The sequence below is a fragment of the Spodoptera frugiperda genome, chromosome 30 (genome assembly GCF_023101765.2).
Source record: "Spodoptera frugiperda isolate SF20-4 chromosome 30, AGI-APGP_CSIRO_Sfru_2.0, whole genome shotgun sequence".
NCBI classification, from domain to species: domain Eukaryota; kingdom Metazoa; phylum Arthropoda; class Insecta; order Lepidoptera; family Noctuidae; genus Spodoptera; species Spodoptera frugiperda.
In genome coordinates, this window is record NC_064241.1 from 1,329,800 (window position 1) to 1,351,322 (window position 21,523).

At 35.7% G+C, this 21,523-nt stretch overlaps 1 protein-coding gene and 1 long non-coding RNA gene across 3 annotated transcripts in view; one reads left to right on the forward strand and one right to left on the reverse strand.

Moving 5' to 3' along the window:
• The window catches only part of LOC126912830 (uncharacterized), a 481,090-nt gene that overhangs the window by 103,185 nt on the left and 356,382 nt on the right, over positions 1 to 21,523 (forward strand). The window lies entirely within an intron of this gene.
• On the reverse strand, positions 1,775 to 3,205 carry LOC118269933 (uncharacterized). Its single transcript, XM_035585323.2, has 2 exons — positions 3,100 to 3,205; positions 1,775 to 2,331 (listed from the first exon to the last, which is right to left on the reverse strand). Exons 1-2 carry the CDS (start codon positions 3,173 to 3,175, stop codon positions 1,841 to 1,843), a joined length of 567 nt encoding a protein of 188 aa, XP_035441216.1. The 5' UTR covers positions 3,176 to 3,205; the 3' UTR covers positions 1,775 to 1,840.

Sequence of the window (21,523 nt, forward strand, 5' to 3'; positions counted from 1 at the left end):
AAATAGAAGTCATTATAGAAACAAACAGAACTGTGTAGAGCTAGAACGATATTTAATTTGGTGCAGGGTTATGTAGGCCTCTAAGGCTTTATGTAGCTTTCGGTGGCACGACACCGCGGAATGTGAAACAGCGTGTGAGCAGAATAGAAAGAGGTTTCGACCTCGAAGGTATAAAAGGATTTCTCCCTCAACAAATTTTTATTGAGGATTTAGAAAGAGGATTGGAATTTACGGATTCTATGTGCGCTAATATTGATGTGCGGGGATTGGTTTTAAATATTGTAGGGGTTTTATTGTAATTTTTTGCTGGAAATTGGCTTTTATTCTACTAGGCTTACGTGCCAAATTTCAATACGATTTGGTTCTACCTTCAGATTTAACCTTTGTGCTGATAAAGTTTGTAGCAGACGTTGAAAAGATCAAGAATGACTCAGAATGTACGAACTGTATACTTATTTCAAAAACAAATATTTAAAATATTTTGCGGGAAATGACCACGAATTTACAAAACAAACGAAACTTTCTTCAAAGAAAATATCCACAAACAAGAAAACACGAAGGAAAAATATGAAATAAAATTTATCATCTCCAAATATTTTCCGGGTTTCATGTACGGCAATTTGGCTGAAATATGTTTCATAAGCGCTGCCCCTGGTGAGAGAAACAAAACTGATAGAGCACACAGTTTTTATTGCTGACCGTGAGAAGAATTTGCCATACAGATGCATATTGCAAGATTTTTACAGTTTGACCGCAACTGGGCCAGCAATTGTGGCAAATAAAGCCTTGTGTACACTATGCAACATGTTGTAGTCCACATATTGGAAGTTACATACTAGAGCTTGGGCTCGAAAAGCAGGAAAAGTAACGGATTGTTTTTAGTCAGTAAGAGTCTAACACGCCGCATTTCGCCTTGCCCAAGGCGGGAGAAGTCATTGAATGATATTTCCTCAATAAAAAAAAGAAACAATAAGGGTGGAAATTTTGTTTAGCAATGTGTGTCTACACAATGTTTTGCTCGTAAGATTTGTTGGCAACATGTCGCCTAAGGAACTATAGTGTTGACCAGAACGTTTACATTCGACAACATTTTATACTCAACAGCATGCAAATGTTTATGTACAAAACTCGTCGCATATCATATTGTGCAATATCGTCGAAGATGTTGAGGCGTCAAATGTTTCCTAGTGAATACAAAGCTTTAAGTAACGAATGGAAAATTTGGATCCTCGTATGTAATGGAATCTTTTAGCTATTATAATACAATTTTAGAATGAATTGTTTGCATTGTGCTAAAACCTTCGTTTGCTAATATGAAAAGGTTTGTGGCCGTTTTGTTTTGTTAAAATTATGAATAAAGCATTTTCATTACCTTTGCGTATTTGATTGTTCCGAAATTTAATTAATAGAACGGTGTCGTTTCAAAAGTTTTAATAGAAAAAGGAGCAAACGAGTAGCTCACTAAACATAAAATAGATCTCAATCTGTGAGATAACGTAAAACAACGTCTGCGTTTTGTTTCGTTGTGTAGGTATGTGAGGTTACCGGAGGTCCAGTTGCCACCTTTCCAATCTTCGAAATCCCTAATTCCCCAAAAACCCTTTATTTCCTAACCCCAAAATGCCGGCAACGCACTTGTAACACCCCTGGTACTTCGGGTGTCCATGGACAGCGGCGATGATTTACCATCAGGGGATCCGTCTGCACGTTAAAAATAACAACTAAATACAACAAAAAGACAAATGGAATAAAATAATTTATACTCATAAAAACATTTATTTACAAAACCCTACCTACCTAAAGGTACATCTTAATTGTTCAATATAAAACAACAAATAACCTACTTTGTCAGTGTAATAATTCTGTTCCTAACGGGCTTCACAAATTTCGTGTAATTATGCTTGATCCTTGAAATAATCGGTTTGTATTTGAGCTGTATTTGTTTCGTCGTTGTTATCAACTTTACTCCTTCTGTTGTGATTGCAGGATAGTTTTCGAAATTTTGCTGAGGCCCTTTCTTGTTCGCTCCAGATTGCTCTGCCATCTTCCTCAGCCACACCTCAAAGTTTGAGAGCTTCATGCTCGTCTTTTTCAAAGGAATGTTGTACTTCTTTGACCTCCCTTTCTTTGCTAACGATTTCTTCGTAGGATACTTCGTTGGCTTTTCCACCTCTAATTTAATTTTGTACACCACATTTAGGTTTCTCTGCATAGCGTAATCTTGTATCTGATCGAAATATTTCTGGAACTGCGTGTTTGCATTAAAACCTCCCACTTCGAATGATTGTGGTAAATCTTTCAAATGCGTGCCAACTTTTGTCTCATGCATATCTGGAAAATAAGGTTTTGTTTAATTAGATTTTGATATGAACAGTGTTCTGTTTATAACTATTGGTTAGCCTTTTTGAAATTTACGGCATCATTTCTTTCTAAAGTCAAAAGTATTTTGTTACTAATGAATACAGTTATATAAAAGGTATTACATTCTTCATACATATACAAACATCCATATACATCGTCCAATTGTGTCGTGAGTACAATATACACACGACCCGGACCCGGCGTGAATAAACTGGTTTTCTTTCTTTCTTTTTTTATCATACTTTCCAATACTAACACATCATTACCCAAATCTAAAATGAAATACACAACATAACGCGTTATCATTAAATAAACCACATTTTTAAAATGGCTTACTCCTAAGTTTACCATCGTTCCAAAGGATATGAACTTTTTATATGGTTTTCATTCAACATTCTTCATTCTGCACGAAGCTGCCTCCATCTGCTTAGGAAAATAAGCAACATGATCATAGATTTGATAGTTTTACAATAATCAAGTCTTCATCAATGTTTTACTATATTACATTTAGTCAGAATTCATCGGGAGACATGCAAAGAGTAATGAACACACACACATGTAAGCATTTATAAATTAGCCACATACACACAAGTCACATTTTTTCGCCAGCTGTTCTCATTACATAATAACAGGCGTGGAATGACAATAAAAAATTTTTACTGTCCTTTTAGTAAAGAAATTATATTTGGTTACTAAAACAATCTATATTATTTAGTATTATCTATCTAAACTACTTACTCTCAATGTACTCTTGAGCCGTAACCCAACTCAAAGTTAAGAGGAAAAACAATTTTATTTTGGTACACCAAGCCATCTTCGAGTTCAATGGAGCAAAGACTAAAGATTGACTGTACAGATGGTATATATCTAGGCAAGGATTTGCTTAAAAAGGGGGGAAAATAGTAAATAAAGTAAAGAAACATTCACACTCGTCGTGGCGCTAAGCCTATTAACCCTGATTATGCTGTCGTATTTTTGACGACACGTGTTGCCAAGGATTATGTTTGTACGAATTTTCTTGTTGTTGAAATAGCGACTGTATTTCATAAGGTTATTGAACTTTGGAAGTAGTAAGGTCTCTTGAATTGTTATGAACTCAAGAAACTTCGTATTATTTACTATTCATTTCTATTTCTATTCAAAGGAATATTTTTGAGCTAATGTAGTTTTGCCGTCTATCATATAGATTTTTTTCTTATTTATTACGATACTCAATTCTATATTAACAGTAGACTTGAATTGAATTCAGATACTATAATGAAACTATAACTAAATTAATGGGAATATGAAACCAATTTGTGAAGAAAAAAAATCTAAAGACGGAACCTAAAAAAATACAAATGTTTAACAGCCAATACAATGTCCTGAGACTAAAAAAGAAAACATTATTACCTACAATAATTATAAGAGGTGATACGTACAAAAAATATATACGAATGAGTATAACTTCCATGAAAAGAGGAACTTCGTAGAAGCCATTATAAAGATTATATATAGAGCCATTCTGTAGCCTTGTACATGTAAGACAGGTTACTAATTGCAGTCTACAAACAACTAAGACCCTGGAGCACGGTTCGGAATAATTATCAATGTTTCAACCTAAGAGATGTACTTGGCATTTGTTTGTGTATCTGGATATGAGGCTAAATAGGGTAAGAGAGTTTTTAATTTGGTTTATTAAAGGACAAATAGGAATATAAGATTTCTGGAAATGAGTATTGTAACAAGATAGTTTTTTTTGTGGTATTTACCGGTAAGGCAGCAGACGGTATCACCTGATGGTAAGTACTGGCAGTCACCCATGAAAACCCGAAACACCAGAGGCGTTACAAGTGCGTTAAAGGCCTTTTGGAGTTAGGAATTTAAGGGTTGTTGTGAAATCGGGGATTGGGAAGGTCCGGTAACCTCACTCACACAACGCAAACGTTGTTTCACGTCGGTTTTCTATGAGGCCGTGGTATCACTCCGGTTGAGCCGGACCATTCGTGCCGTAACATGGCTCTTCCACACTTTTTTTTCACACTTCTGTTTTAATAGCAATATGAAAGTTAAAAGTCTTACAAATCTAACTTTCCCTTTACATATTCACTTCCAGAAGATGAAAGATTGATATTAGATTCAATATCAAATAACATTAACTACATAGCAAGTTCAAATTTCACTCATAAAGTCTACAAACGACTCATAAACTATGTCTAACAGGGTCTCATAACTCGAAGCTAATCAATGGCTTTGAAAATGAAATTAGTGGCCTGTTGTGCCGTACTGACCCCATATCATGAATTACAAATCAGCCATTACTATTACCATCTCAAGTATGGGTGTTGGGGGTTGAATAATTAGTCATTTGACCTAATTTTAATATTGATGTACGTACTAAATAATTGATGGAAAGGAACAGGTTTAGAGTTAAAAGATATGTGTCTGTTAACAATTGAAATCACCTGATTATCTGATATCTTTTTGACAGTAGTTCTGTTGATCTTAGAATGCGATCGGTTATTCAGACTTTGAAAGTCTAGACTAGAAAACATGCATCACAATTTCACGACGAGCTGCCCAGTAGGGCTGATGCCTGATCTGGAGCTGCGGACTACATTTTTTTTTTTTTTTTTTGTTGCATATACGCACAAATATGCCCGGCCGATCTGCCTGAACCTGTTTTGTGTATAGGCAGGTGACGGACAGATAGACTCATATGTGCCTTTATTCTACATAGACACAGATTTAACCGTCTGGTTATTGTTCAAGTAGATCAGCCGGGCACGAAAATAAGAAAATCAAAATACAAAAAAGAAAAATTGAAAAGTAGGCACCTTTAAAATCAATTTGTTAAAACACTAATATTAAACAAATATATGTATCAAATTATGATTTATGAACGCTTTATTTTACTACAAAATTGTATAGAATGGTGGACAATATTCATACCTCATATAAACATTAATCACACAAGCATTCAAGTGTTAAAACCTCTTTGAATTCACCTCCTTATCTGACGCCATTGTTCAAGAGCAGCTGAGTACAATTGTTTATAGAAAAAGTAGTTCACAACTTGAATGGAAAATAATTCTTGCTCGTTACTGGTAGACTGATCATAAATAGTAGCTATCTATAAAGACGGTCAAACGTTGTATTTTTCCATTAGAGAAATGAGATAATAATATGAAAAAGGTATTGCGTAATAACTTGTTTTTTGACAAAAGAATGGTAACTTATAAGTATGTATCACACTAATATTATAAATGTGAAAGTTTGTTTTGATGTTTGGATATTTGTTTATCAATCGGGCTGAAACTACTGAACGGATTTTGATGAAACTTGGTATAAAGATAGGGTATGAGCTGACTTGGGTGATAAGACTTTTTATCTCACTGGGAACGCGGGCAAAGTCGCTGGCAGAAGCTACTAAGTTTATAAAACTGTAACTCATCTTGTGCAAGTCTTTTAAAGTTTACTAAACTTAGACAAGAAACAATAAATATTCAGTGTACTGTTTATATGACCTCAAATAACAAAACCAGGTTAACAGAACAATAACAAGACCTTTCGAAAAATAATTTCAAAAAGCCCCATCCAACATTTTTCGACGAAACAACATTAAAATGTATAAATTCAAAAAGCTTTTAAATCCACCCTTTCGATTTCGATTACACATCGCCGTGTATCGATTCTACGCCGATACACTCGATAACAATAGCATTTCACTCGGAACTCTCGACAATCGGTAAAGTTTAATCCGTTCAATCTATGATGATATGGGAATTCTAATTCCTTACAACGGTACTTGGGTTTTAGTAGAAATCTACGCCTCATGTATGAGATTAGTTCAGTACAGAGGCGGATTTACCATAGAAAGCGCTCTAGACGAGCACTTCATCAGCCTATTAGTGGCCACTGCTGACCAAAGCCTCTTCTCGCATGGAGAGTATTAATCACCACGCTTACTCAATGCGGGTTAGCGATTTCAATCTTATAATCAGAAATTATAAGCCCAGATTTTCTCACCGTTTGTCAATGGTGTCTAAATAATCTTAGGAAGTACTTATAACTCGAAAAAAGTCACATTGGTACTTGCCGTTGGTAGGTTTCGAAGCATGATGAGGAACGGGCTTCATGCATAGAGATACCCTCAATGGGGCCCAGTAGGGCTGATGCCTGATCCGGAGCTGCGGACTACCTAGCGGGTTTACCGGGGCTCCGGCTCGAAAAGCAGGAGAAAGAACGGGGTGGTTTTTAGTCAGTAAGAGTCTGACACTCCCTCTCGCCTCGCCCAAGGTGGGAGAAGTCATTGGATGATTTTCCCCCTGAGCTAAAAAAAAAAAAAAAAAAATGCATGTAGCTTATGCCTTCGAGCCACTACAACATTACTTCATAGGTGCCTTCATGGGTATTTCATAGGCCTGTCTAATTTCTTTTAGCGCGGCCACCACTCTTTGGCTATATCTAGATGGGCACGCGTCTTTCGCAGTGTCACTGTAACATGGCGCCCTAAACACTTGCCTAGTGTAATTTAGGTACAATTAATTCGACTCTGGTTCCCTAGATTGGAGTTTAGTATCTTTATAGGGCTTGAAAAGTTCATTGGTTAATAGATAGAGGTCGTAAATCTTAAACAGTTTGTGATTTGTTGGCTGTTTGCTGTTACAACAAGAATGTTTGGGGTTTTCAATAGAACTATCTTGTTTTAACGTAATATTGATTGTTGTTTAGTGAGCTATAGCTATGTAACGGTCTTTACTTATTGAACATTTTGAATCTATTATTAGTTCGTTATTGTGTAATATAGGGTGTGTTGTTCTTTACAGAAGTTTTTGTTTTTGGTCTTTTATGGTCTACGCTGGTAAACGAGCAGTAAGTTCACTGATGTTGGTAAGGAATCGCAGCCGCCAATGATCACTCGAAGCACTAGAGGCGTTAAGAATTTAAGGATTGTTGGGGATCTATAACGGGAAGATTGGAAAGGGGGTTATTTGGGCAAAATATCCGCTAACGTCACTCACACGATGAAACACAATACAGGCGTTGTGTCACGTCGGTTTTCTGTGAGGCCGTGCAAGTATCATTCCGGTCAAGCGGACCCATTCATGCTGAAGCATGGCACTCCCGCAACTGTGGGATGGAAACACTAACTAGTGTTTGCATTATCCACCTCTGTCTATCTCTACAAGGATAAAAACACGTGCTGCTAAAAAGTATGAAACAAACTATAAAAGTAAAGTCAGACCCTTTCACAAGCCAACTAACAAATAAACTACTCATAAAACTCCATCGTCTATCAAAACGAAGCTCTAAAGCGACTTACTCGATATTTTCTAGAAAAATTATGAAGGAAAGCAGTGTCCAGCTTCCGAGAGTTCTCTTCCATAAGTTATCACGGCCAATCAATACTTATTGAGAAGTTGAACTTCTCGCTACTGTTCCCAGTTGCATTTGGTATGATGTGGCGCCCCCTGGAGGCGGCAAATAAAACTTATTTATCGAAGAAACGCTCCAGTATGGACAGTGTTTGGTACGAGTTGTTCAGTACTGTTTTGACGTATGTCCGCCAATAAAATGAGTGGAAAGTGTCCGTTGTGGTATGTGGTGTATTTTATAAGATATTTTTCTTCTTTAGGATTCTTTCTTGGTTTAGGATTGGAATACTTTTATTGCTCATACTGTAGGTTTATAATATTATCGTATGCGCGTTTAATACGTATCTTATTTTGTTAGTATAAAGTGCTATATAATACCTGTATTCTGTGTTGGATTATATGACGCAAAATAATCGTATTATAATATTTTTACTTTTTAGTCTGTGGCATATACCCAATGCTGCAATTTACGTTTTGGAATAGTGCGAGTAGTTTTTAGAATTAAGAACATTTCCTTTATAAGAAGGGAATGCAATAACATCTACAATCTATATCGGACAGGTCTCAAGTTAAGCAATCGTAGATTTAAAAGGTTCAGGTTTATCAAACAATGGTACTACCAGGTCTCTGTCAAATTTACTAACAAAAACCACCCAGTTCCTACTTTTGCTTTTCGAACCGGAGCCCCAGTAACTCGCTAGGCAGTCCGTAACTCCATGAAAATTGGTCACCCTTCTCTTTCTAGCCTTAGAAACAAGCGTGACATGTTACATAATCTGAAAGTCAAACCTAGTCATAGTAGGCCTAACAATAATCAACTGATCCCTAATAACATCCGAACCCAAACTAAACCGAGGTCACAGTATACTTAATTAATGTCACAATCACATTCATTACTAGGCATATAGTTCAGAAATCCGATTAACGCGTTAATTTACTTTTATTTCATTTTATACTCTAATTGTTTACTCGGTAAATTGAATTTCGTTTGCGCTAAATGTTTAATATGTTTGCTTATTTTGTTATAGGTAAATGGTTTGCGATGAATGATTTTGAATGATTCAGTTCTGTATTTTGTGTTGGAGTTATGTGTGTTTTTATTATTCAAAGGCAATTAATTTTTTGTTGTAATTACGTGCTTTAGTAAAAAAAGTTGTCTGTTAACATCTATTGATGATTTGTACAATATTTCTAGGTAATGTTTACAATCACGCACTTGTGTTGTGGGTGGTGTTGTCCGGATCGGACTTCAGCCCTACTGGGCCCCATCTATGGTGGTCTGGCTCTTTGAGGCGTGCGCAAAACACGACGCTCCGTGGGTCCATTTGATACTTATCGTCTTCAAACCAATCGATCGAAAAACACTATCATAATTTATAAGCATTTGTTTACACAAACCAACGTCCAATAAAGATTAACCGCCAACATTTGTACCCCCCCAACGAAACCCAACAACATAATTATTCTCGATACAAGTTTAACATAAACACGATTGGCATCCATCATTGGTATAGGCTTGTTTTCAACTGCCTCTAAATGTGAATAGTTGATTCAAAATGGCCAAACTCCTCCCATTATTTCCAGCAAACAAATAAACGAATAATATTTGGTGAAATTGATCGAGAAACGAATGTATATTAGCAAAGTTTGCCAATTATTTTCTTTGTACTTAAGTGGGGGTGATGTTAATGATGATTTAATGTATGTCTGTGTGTTTGCTTCAGTTAATATATTCAAAATGGCGTCGATGTTTGTTTGGATGTATGAGGAATATTTTTATGATAGAATTAAGGTTATTTAGACTTAAATAGCCTTAATTAACCTGTGGTATGCCGGGAGCGCGAATCCACGCGAGACACAATGTATTTTGTATTGTTGTCTTATATACAAAGGCAAGTAAAAGGTAAAATGCGACGGTTAAAAAATCGTGACGATAATGTTGAATGTTCGTAAGAAAATATCAGAAAAATAACAAAATATGTAATAGCTAATTACTTGTATTAATGAAACTGTCTATGTGATATTGGATCACATAATTTTATTTGATAAATATTTATCAATATAGCATACCTATAATACATTTATGATTTTATTGACCAATTGGTTTTTGTTACTTATCATTTTGATGTCTGTTTTTTTGATATCATTTAATTTCAAATTGGTGCATTACTTTAGTTTCATTTTAACATGTGTTTGCAAAACGTTGTCCTATTATTCGATTACTCAAAGTCTAATAGTACTTTGCCCACACAAACCTCAATTACCATCAAATGGACACCTCATCACATTATTCACACTCATATTATGTGAAAGTTTGTTTTTGGATGTTTGTCCGTCAAACACACTGAAACTATTGAACGTATTTTGATTAAGTTTGGTATACAGACAGGGTATGTAATGAATGAAGGGAACGCAGGCGAAGCCACTGGCACAAGTTAGTATACCATAATTATAGTAAGCCTGTATTAGTTAATCACACAGTTTTTACATTTTGATTTTATGTTAAACCTCTGTGACAAAATGATACAAAAACGGACCGTTTCAATTTAATCATTGAATCTATGAAATCATTTTTCATATTCATGTCAATCGGTACATAAAAAAAAACAGACCGAATGTCCCAGAAATATTGAAAAAATATCACGTCACGTTTGAATTTCCACAAATCAAACGCTTTTAATCCGAGAATGGTAATCGTTTGGGAACTATTAAAATATTTTCGATTGGATTCGTATTTAAGTATTATAAACTATTTAAATATTATAAAGTAGCGATTAGCCCCAGCTTTGCATAAGTGTAATGGTGATATATTATGCATGTATTATACATATAAACCTTCCTTTTGAATCACTCTATCTATTAAAAACAACCGCATCAAAATCTGTTGCGTAGTTTTAAAGATTTAAGCATACAAAGGGACATTTTTTTGAGAGGATAAAATCATCCAATGTCTTCTCGCGCCTTGGACAAGGCGAAAGGAAGTGTCAGACTCTTACTGACTAAAAACCACCCCATTCCTACTCCTGCTTTTCGAGCCGGAGCCCCGGTAAACTCACTAGGTAGTCCGTAGCTCCGGATCATACAAAGGGACATAGGGACAAAGAAAGCGACTTTGTTTTATACTATGTAGTGATTATCATTTTCAATTTTGATATCCAACTTATTTAATATTCCTAGGCTCACGGATAAACATTGTTTGTTGTGTGTTATATTCTTGTTTGAATTTGGAACTAATCTAAACAATAGCATATGTTTGTGTTCCAAGTTAGGTATCCACAATTCAAATCCTAACGACCTTCGGGCTATTTGCCTGTTGTTGTTTTCATTATGTGGCTTTCTGTTGTTACTCGCATACTCCATGGATCTTTAGCTATCATAATAGGGGTACGTATCATAGTAATACATGTTGTGATACAGTTCATTGCCCAAAGAACACCCTTTGGCCATACCTACCTCTCGCCATTAAACTCCAAATTGAATTGCCATGAAACATTAAAACCGAAATGACACCGAAACAAATCAACGAACTTGTCTCAAACCCTAAAATGTCACTTGAGCAATTCCTGCAATTTCCAACCCTACATCTGCAAGCAAACCAATTTCATCACCAACAAGAAAAATAACAGAAATAAGTAAAAACTTAGCACACACAAATGTAGCAGCGGAAAAATTGAGGCTTGGATCGCACAGATGTGTGAAACGGTGCCAGCGACAAATTGTTTTATCGAAAATTACTTTCTGGAACGGGAAAAGCGGATAAATTTCCATTTTTCTAATGGAACTGAATGGAGCCGGTCCCTTGGAGACGTTGACTGGCGTTCGTTACAATTACTAGATGCGATAAACCGTTGGATTATATTAAAACTTGCCTTGATCATGTGAGGGTTAAGTGTTGTTTTGTTTTAGCGTGGACGTTCCATATTCAATATATGAGTACGTGTTTGTTGTTTGTTTTGGCCTTTCAAAGAGATAATAAATAAAGAGATGTTGTGAGTATTAGCAACAGAATTCATATTGATAGATTTAAAGACACACTCAACGAAGTACAAGGCACTGTTTAGTTGTTTAGTTGGTAATTCGGTACCTAGCTCATAATTTTTTTTAGTTGTGAAGTTCAATTCAAAGCGACACAAAGAAAATCCATAATCTGTCTGGAAACGTGAGTTAACAAATGAGAAACTACCTTAACTGTTTCAAAAAAATGTCACGTTTGTTGAAGAAGTATACTAATGCCAACCGATTGAGTTGAATACAACAGATGAGGCCCAGTAGGGCTGATGCCTAATACGGAGCTACGGACTACCTACTAAGTTTACTGGGGAGTTCGAAAAGCAGGAGCAGGAACGAGGTGGTTTTTAGTCAGTAAGAATCTGACACTCCTTCTTGCCTTGGAGAAATCATTGAAATAAAAAAGTTAACCGATTGACTCGATTGAAATCGATTTCCTTCAACGATTTCATCTCAACTGAAAACTTAATATCTAACAAAATATGATGTTCATGTAAATTATTGTAATACCTATCTTTTTAGCTTCAAGCTATAAGTTTAATTAAAGTTCCTTAGTGTCGCCTCGGGCGTCGAAAATAATGTAATCTCCAATATTGAAATCCGTTTAAAAATAAATTAATTTTATAAAGTTTTATCAAAGGCCATCGAAATATAATAATCTATATTCTGCTTTCTGCTCTTTATTAGACTCTAGATTGGATATTTGTTTAGTTCGAATATTTTGTGTTATGAGCAACTTCTATTTTAAATTAGAAGTTTTATTCAAACGAAAACGTAGGTTTTGATTCTTCTGTTTTCTGTTTGTATGTACTTTACAGTATTTTCGATAAATACTTCATTAATTCATGCTCATTTAAGTGTGGGAGAGCCATGTTTCGCCATCAATGGGCCAGCTTGACCGGAGTAATACCACGGCCTCACAGAAAATTGACGTGAAATAACGCTTGCGTTGTGTCAGTTAGGTTACCGGAGGCCCAATTATCGCCCTTCCCCCTTCCCAATCCTGGACTCCCCAACAACCCTTAAATTCCTGACACCCAAAAGGCCAGCAACGCATTTGTAATGCTTCTGGTGTTTAGGGTGGCCATGGGCGGCGGCGATTGCTTACCATCAAGTGACTCTACCATAATAACACACATTACCTCACTCTTTGTTTTTCAAAATTGAGGGCTTCTCAAATTTAACTTCTTAAGACAAACATAAGTTATTAGGTAATTATTATTACATAACTCTCATAAGAGTTCACGAATAGAGCCAATCAAACTCTTACATAAGAAGACTAAGCCGACCTTTACCAATACATTCTAGAAATAACAAGCCTTACAAGAACAATAGCAAAAATCAAATTAAAATAACGATTTAACAATATCAAGTTGTACACACGAATTTCGACCTTACAGACATAGGTACCGGTGTAATTACGAGACACATTTCAGCTTTGTGCTTGGCCCGACATCGGAACAACGATGCATGTGGTATTTGAACTATGTCGGTAGGCGTCAGTGATCAATTAGGTACAATCAGGTGGGTCGCTTGTCGCTTGCTCTCTACCCATTCACACTAGTTAAGTAGTGATCTAGTTGTTTTATACATCTGGGGCTACTGTTTTCGTGCGATGGCTAAGTCGATCTAATTAATTATAACGTAAAAGATTTTTCAATATTGATATGATAATAATTTACATACTGCCTCGTTGATCGAGTGATCGCAAGTACTACTGTTGGACAAGGGGTCGATTCCCGGGTCGGACAAAGCTTTAATGGACTTTTTTCGGTTTTTCTAAAAATTCCATTTGATTAGAATATATTTTGAATGTGTCTCGTTTTGGTTAAGTATTTAATGTTCTTAATTTTAAGTATGCTTAGTAGCATGTATTATAGAGTCTGGAATTGTACGTAGATTCATATATCTCTGACAAAAATCGTGTTACTAACAAAAAAGTCTAAAACTCTGTGTGGGTGCCATCACACACAGTTAACACAAAAACACAAAATCTCTATCAGAAGTCTTGTAGGACCTCAGACCTTTGACACTTCTGAGAAACTCTCAAAGAACTGAAGGCCATTGAAATCCTTCACTCAGAACATTTTTAGCCAATTCCAAGTAAAACCGAAGGTCGAGATGCGTACAAAAAGTTTCTTTACAAAATACTTATACAAAAGAAAATGTAAACGATTCCTGAATAATAGTATTAAGTTATGTAGGTACATAGATAGTCCTTTGGTGATTCCGTTGATTTGGGTTTTTATGAAGAAATAATCCGCTTGTTTGGCACTAGGCACGATTCAGTATATCTGAAATGTGGGAAGTAGTACCGATACCCTTAGTATGAGATTGCTTTACATTTAACGAAAACGAAACGAGAGCGCGTTCGGCGCTCTGATTAGCCGGTACGAATGAACCAACCAATCAGAGCACCGCACCGGTACTGTTCACGCATATATTTGCCAGGCATATCTGTGCGTTTATGGCTTTTTTTTTAAATCATCCAATGACTTCTCCCGTCTTAGGCGAGGTGGGATCCAGTGTCAGGCCCGCATTTCGAGCCGAAGCCCGGTAAACCCGCTAGGTAGTCCGCAGCTCCGGATCAGGCATCTGTCTTACTGGGCCCCATCTGTGGTGGTCTGATGCCTCTTTGACGCCACACGTACGGGTCTGGATTTGGTTGGCCGGCGAGCTACCCCTACTCGCCGTCCGCAGAGTGCGTTTATGACTAGCTATAGTAAAATCAAACGTCACGGTGCTCAGCAGTACTGACTACCATTTGACTAGACAGTAAGTTAGACAAATTGTAGAAGCTCCGAAGGTGATTTACTATTTTACCTGTTTTGTACAATTCTGACGCTTAAAGAGAGATGAATGTTCGTAATTACTGTAATTGTTTCAAATTGTGCCATTTAATTGTACAGGGTGTTCTCGCGGCTGTAACATTTTAATTAATGAAATTATTATTATTATTGCTTTACTAAAACGTTTATTGTTCTATTCAATTTTATTGTAATTTTATTTGTTTATCTAGTTTCTTATTTTTTGTCTCTATTCAGGTTATGACTGATCCACAGAGAATCTGATTCTAAGATATGATAATGATAAATGATATTTATTTTTGCAAATACATAGGTTACAAGGTAACACTTACACGTCAATCTCTTAAAGGACTAGATAAGGCCAGCATTTCCTATCGGACTACTCTGAGAAGAAATGCCGAAACAAACTGAGAGGTCATAGTCTGTTTTAAAGCCCAGGCCAATTAAATAAAGAATGATGTAAACGTGTAATGTAATTCAAACTTTCACATGTATTAAACAAAGTTCAAGATATAAAAATACCTGCTCTTAAGAATATTTACAACAAAACCCCATCATTCAACAACTCAAGAACGAAAATAAACTCAAAACGAATTCAAACCCAGCACACCATTTATTTATCAACACCGTACCGTAGTGAAAATTCCACCATATTTTACGTACTAGCCATCTTCATATCAAAACACACACTGGTATTATGACGTCATTAGGTCGGTACCGACGAAATTCGGGCGCCATGTTTTCCAAGCAACTTGACGGTCCATCAAGTTGCCCGCATGAATGGTAACCGCTGTTTTATGAGCAACCAACTTTTTGACGCCAGGCGACGTCGCTACGGATAGATATGGAAAGTCGTCTTTGATGAGCGTAGGTAAGGAATACGTTTTCTATCTTAATCTAATACTTTGTGATGATATGCGGAATCTAGGAAGAGTAAATGGCGATTTTACTTATCTGTGCCATGATTTTGTGTGATTCATGTTATTTAAAGCGAAGTTTTATAGTGTATTCTGTTATTAAAGTTTAGTAGGGTATGTTAGGTCTTTTTTAAAAAATAATAGTTAATTCCCAAACTGGATATTCATTTGGTTTTACCATATTATTGTAACAAAGGTTGAATATTTGTCAGTCTAGCAATTTTATGGTATAAGCCGGTAAACGAGTTGACGGATCACCTGATGGTAAGCAATCGCTGACACCCAGGGACACCCGAAACACCAGAATTTTTACGTTTAAGGGTTGTTGAGGAATTGGGGATTGGGAAGATTGGAAAAGGGGAATTGTACCTGAACCTCACTTACACAAAAAAACACAACGCAAGTGTTGGTTCACGCCGGTTTTCTGCGAGGCCGTGGTATCACTCCGGTTGAGCTGATTCGTGTCGAAAAATGGCTCGCCCACATCTAAATTTAATTTCTGTTCTGTAAAGTTTTACTGAATATACATATTTATTTGGTTTGTTAAAATCGTGGTTGATCGTTTGCAATGCTTGCAAAGATTAATAAATTTTATATATTAAAAGAGTAACAGGAAACATAGTAACAGGTAACATAGTATATCTCTAGTAACACTAAAGATTTAATCTTCAATTGACACCTCTAATCTGAACAAGGAAGCCGACTCACAAAGTCACAACTGTATTTTCCCCGTACGAGGGCCACTCCACTATCGATACTTAGTATCGATAATCGATACGACTCTGTTGACACACGATAGCCCTCTCTTTTCAACAGTTCTTTGTTATTTTGACAAGTTTCCAAACTTAGAAACAAGTTGTTAAACCGATTCGAATGGGATTCGATTATGATTTTTGGGGTGTTTTTATCGAGAATTTAGAGTTATTTTGCTGATTTAGAAGGAGAAACTAAGAAATTATTTGTTCAGATTTACAAGTTAATAACTTCGCTTTTAGTTTGGGTTTGAGATAAACATTGAGTGTTGTAAATGGAATTTATTTGACCTGATTTCGTGTAGCGACTTCAAGTACCCGTTATACTTAGTTATTTTCATTAGCTGTAATAGTAGTTACTATTTGTTTACACCACTGAATATTTGATGTTATTTTTAGATAAGCGTATTTACCGTAGAAGTCATTTTTGTCTTTACATAATATATTATACTTATATGAGAGGTTATATACTTATTTAAGTACCTGTACTTAAATATAAGAGCACTCAAATTAATAAACGCGATCGATAAACACTAAAATCAACCTCCTACTTGTTAACAAACATCGATAACAATTCATAGAAGCAGCACATCACTAAATTATTGTTGATCTCTAACAAATGTTTTGAAGAACAACGAGAGATTCAAGGTCAAAGAGGAACATAAAAAATGTACTTAGCGAGCCACTATTCTGTTGTATAAAACTTTTATAGCTCAATTTCGGGAGTCTTCATTATCGAGACTGACACGAGGCGTTGTGGTTCTTTTGTCACGTTTCACGCACTTCCTGTTTATTTCGGACCAAAGTACAGATATCGCAATGGATAAAAATATTATTAAAGGTATTAAGTAATTTCTTTTTTATTAATGCAGGAGAATATTTAATTAGAATTGGAAAACGATTCGTGCATCACAATCATTATTTGAAACTTAGTAAATTTCATTTTACACCTAGACCCGAAACAACAATTTATGGATCACACAAAGAGTTAAAACTCTATCAGGCTTGTAATATTTAGATACAATATACATTTTTTTTATTTTGCCCTTCTTTAATATATCGCCAATCTGGTTTCTATATGTCCGTCTAGGGCGTACCGACGAGCATGCCTGAAAAGACTGATGACTGTTGATGAAGCGAAAGAAGTATGTAAGAGTCGTAGCAATTGGCGGTCCATTGTCTCTGCCTACCCCCTTGGGAGACAGGCGTGAAGTTATGTATGTATATACATTTATGAATATTAGCCCCTCTTGGGGTTGTATAAAACTTTTTATAGCTCAATTCCACAAGTCTCATTATCGAGGTTGACACGAAACTTTGTGGCGTTTTCGTCACGTTTTTACTTCACGCACTTTCTGTTTATTTCAGAACAATGTTCAATTCGATTCATTCGTTGGTAAGGTTTATCATTTATTTTATTTTCATTCTGCACCGTTTTCTGTGTTTTTTATTATGCAACTCAATGCCCTGTTTAACGATTTCCTGTTCGAAAGTGAATTGGAAATGGAAGATAGAGATGTTTGTTGCTGCAATTGATTGTGTATTGCGTCTGTGTTGTTAATTTAGTAAGGGTCGTGTAATTGGTTAGTGCTTTTTAGACTTCAATTCAAATGTCGAATTCTTTAGTGGTACAACATTATTACTATTGTTAACCGCCGTACTCCGAGTCATTTAACGGTTAATTAATTCAGTCCTTAACAATGGTTTTTGGAACAAAATCATTACTAAGGAATATTTTAAGTGACCATAAAATATTTCTGAGTGCGACGGTAAATGTATAAGGACATTACAGTTAATCCGTGAACATGGCGCTTGCAACAGTGCCGCAATATCGGAAACTCAATAAAATGAATAAACATGGTAAATATCCCGTTATAAGTTCTAATAATACGGTAAATGTAATTTAAAAAATAATAGCTTGATAAGCTTGTGGTAACTACATACTTACATGGAAATGTGGCGACGCATCATAAGGGACAGATGACAGAAGTCACACATAGACGATTGACGAGAAAATAAACTAATGACTTCATAAATCCTACATCGCATACATAAAGTTTACATGTGAATAACTTGCACGCATCTTTCCATGTAAAAACATAGCTTAACTGAATCCGTTTCTACCAGTGATAAGCTATGTGCACCAATGAATACGATTGGTGGATACCAAACGCACGGTTTTGACTGCACGGTTGGTGCGGTGGCTGGGCAACTGGCTGCCGCGCAACGGGTAGCGGGTTCGATTCCCGCACGGAGCAACAGTTTGTGTGATCCACAAATTGTTGTTTCGGGTCTGGGTGTCATGTGCACGTGAACTTGTATGTTTGTAACGCATCCACAGCAACGTAACACATCTCTGGGAAAAGCAACTTTCCATCAATATTAATTTTAACTATAAGTTTTCTTAGAAGCAAAGATGCGTTATACTAGCGCTGTTGATAAATTAAGCCTCACCTGCGCCCATCCATAAGGTACATTAGCCTGCATTAACCTAGTTTACTTTCTCTTATAGAACTTCTATGTTTATCTATATGAAGTTAGCGGCTTGGAAATCTTAGTTGAAAATACACGAGTATTTTAAGTTAACTAGCTCATTCTATTAACATAATAAAATTATGGTTTGAGATTAACTCTTGCCCAATCTTTACAATCCCCGATTCCACAACAACCTTTGTAAGGCGGGCAACGCATTTGTAACACCCCTGGTGTTTCGGGTGTTCATGGGCGGCTCCGATTGCTTACAATCAGGTCATCCGTCTGCTCGTTTACCGGTTTATACCATTTATGGTAAAGGATATGGTTGAAACTAGTTTCTTTAGGAAATAGGAGTGAATCGGTGTAGATTCAGTGTAACTAACTTTCTTCTCTACAAGTTCTCTTCTCTCTAAGAGTTAAGAGTGGCTTACTTTGTCGTATCTCATGATTACCTACTTACTATGATTACCTACCTACAATGAGTTGGTGTTATTTTATCTGAAACATATACACAGAATTTTGTGTGCCTTGAAATTCGAATCCCAAATGTATTGTTCTTGCAACTATTCCATCAGCGACACAACACAGTTAACGAAATACAAAATCTATAATCCCGATTAAATATTTATTTACGTCAGCCATTGCGACCATGAAGTTTTATAAAACTAATAATAAAATGCAAAATGGCGTACTGCTGTGTTCAGTACAAACTTAAACTGTGTCAAAGTAAACTCAATCATAAGAAAAACTAACTAGAGTTGAAAAGATGTTTATATTTGTAGTCAGAAAAATGTTCGCCGGTTTGCGGAAGGACACCGGGAAATGGTTTGCTGAGTCAAATTCGAGTAATGAGAATTTATTAATGTTGTGGATTAAGTTATATCTGTTCATATTATTTAACGGTTTTATTTAGTTTGACTTGTTTGGTTGGGTCTTCCAACCCCTTCTTGACGACAGATCGATCTGATTTTTGGTACAAACTCTTACTCACGCAGATAATACCGTATATGTTTCCTAAACGTAATAACAGGTAAAATAAGCTATGATAAAGACTTATATAAGCTATGATAAAGTTAAGACTTTGAGGCTTTTTTTACCTGGTTTTAAATAAGATAAGTCTTATTAATTTACTTATCATCTTATTGCTAGATAAAATGTTAAATCTTAATAATGAATCTCTGGGACAGAAATGGTTTCACCTCATTAGACGAGAACGAGAGATATTGGCCAAAAATGTATCGATAAAAAGTCAAAGTAATCGGTCAACTTTAACGAGAACCAAAGGCAGAAAAAACGAGTACTTTAACTACTGGGAAAATGTTCGATATCGATATTACCCAAAGCATTATTTTCAGAAAATTCCTAATACTAACACGGAATCTAAATCTAAAGTAACGTCCGCTCTTTCTGTGTATGGCAATAGCCAATCCCCAAATCCCAAAGACCAGCAATGAAACACCTAACTCTCTTGATGTTGCAATAGCCCATAAGCAGTACTGATTGCTAATAATAGGATCAAATGTAGCCAGATACTGAACTCAAAATTAGTGAATTTCATGGAACCAACCTTACATAGGTAACGTTGAACATAATTTTGAATCAAACAGAGCAAAGTCAATAATTTGATTATTGGATGTTATGAGCTTTGACTGAACTCTTCTCAAAATTACAGTTACATCTGAATTTCTCGTTTAATTTTGATTTTGACAATAATCTAGTTGTACTGAGGAAACCAAATGTGCTTTTGTTGTTCAGAATCGATAATTCAGTTGATCAATCAGTATTATACTAATAATTATAGACAATTTGTATTTGTAATATACCATTGTTCCACACAAACAGATGGCACGATAAAGCCTATATTGCCGATGTAAAATAAACATGAACAGAAATGACCAATGAACCTATTTTTCCGAATTTTGGGAAGATCATATACCATGTTCCTTAAATGGTTTAATGAGAAAATCTATTTGTGTACCTAGTTCAAATTGTTGAGTATATTAACATATTCGTGGTGTTACACGCGGGAGCAAAGAAATGGATTCATTACTGTTCTTTTTCCATTAAAAAAAACCTCTATAACTTAAAAAAAAAACGTGATTTCGAAAAAAAAATCTCTTTTTAAAGGTAAATAAAATTAAATTGCCTTTTTTACGGCATTCGTTACCAGTTATTAAAATCCTTAAAACAGATAATATTTATGAAGTTATTAAAAAGAAAAAATCACTAGTGACTCCGTTTCTTTTCTCCCAACTGTTTAGGAACAGTCTTTGGTATGGTATTTGCTCCCAGCCATTCCAATACCGTTAAAACACCAGTCGTATTTCTTTTAACCTACTTTCAAGGCGAATTCAGTTAGTAGAGTTGTCAAAAATCTAAAATCATAAGTCCATTAAATTGACAAGGGATCTTTCGTACCGGCCCCCTGGCGGGGAGGGGTTAAAAATGGAGCACTCCGATTGATTGCATTCTCCGGTAGGATCATTGTCTTAATTTTTAATCGAGCTTTGGATATTTTGGAGCTCGTTTAGTTTAGAACTGAGGGTCGGTTTTATTTTGGCATTGTGTTTTTGGAAATTATTTTTGTTGTTTAAAGAATAAAATAGATTTTACAATTTGCCATTTAGATGAATCTACATAACAACAGCTTATAAGTAGCCACTGCTGACCAAAAGTCTCTTCTCACTGGGAAAAGGCATTTGCTATCGCTAATCAAGCATGGCGTGGCGGGTTAGCAATTTCAAACTTGTAATTAAAAATTATAAGCCTAATTTCTTCATAATGTTTTCCCTCACCGCTTTTCAGTGGTGTCTAAATAATTTTATATAGTACATATAAATCTGAAA

Bases quoted from the DNA above. Each gene is read 5' to 3' on its own strand.
- LOC118269933 (XM_035585323.2), bottom strand. From the start codon at position 3,175: ATGGCTTGGTGTACCAAAATAAAATTGTTTTTCCTCTTAACTTTGAGT. The intron at 2,332-3,099 runs GTAAGTAGTTTA...CTTATTTTCCAG, and splicing joins GGCTCAAGAGTACATTGAGA to ATATGCATGAGACAAAAGTT.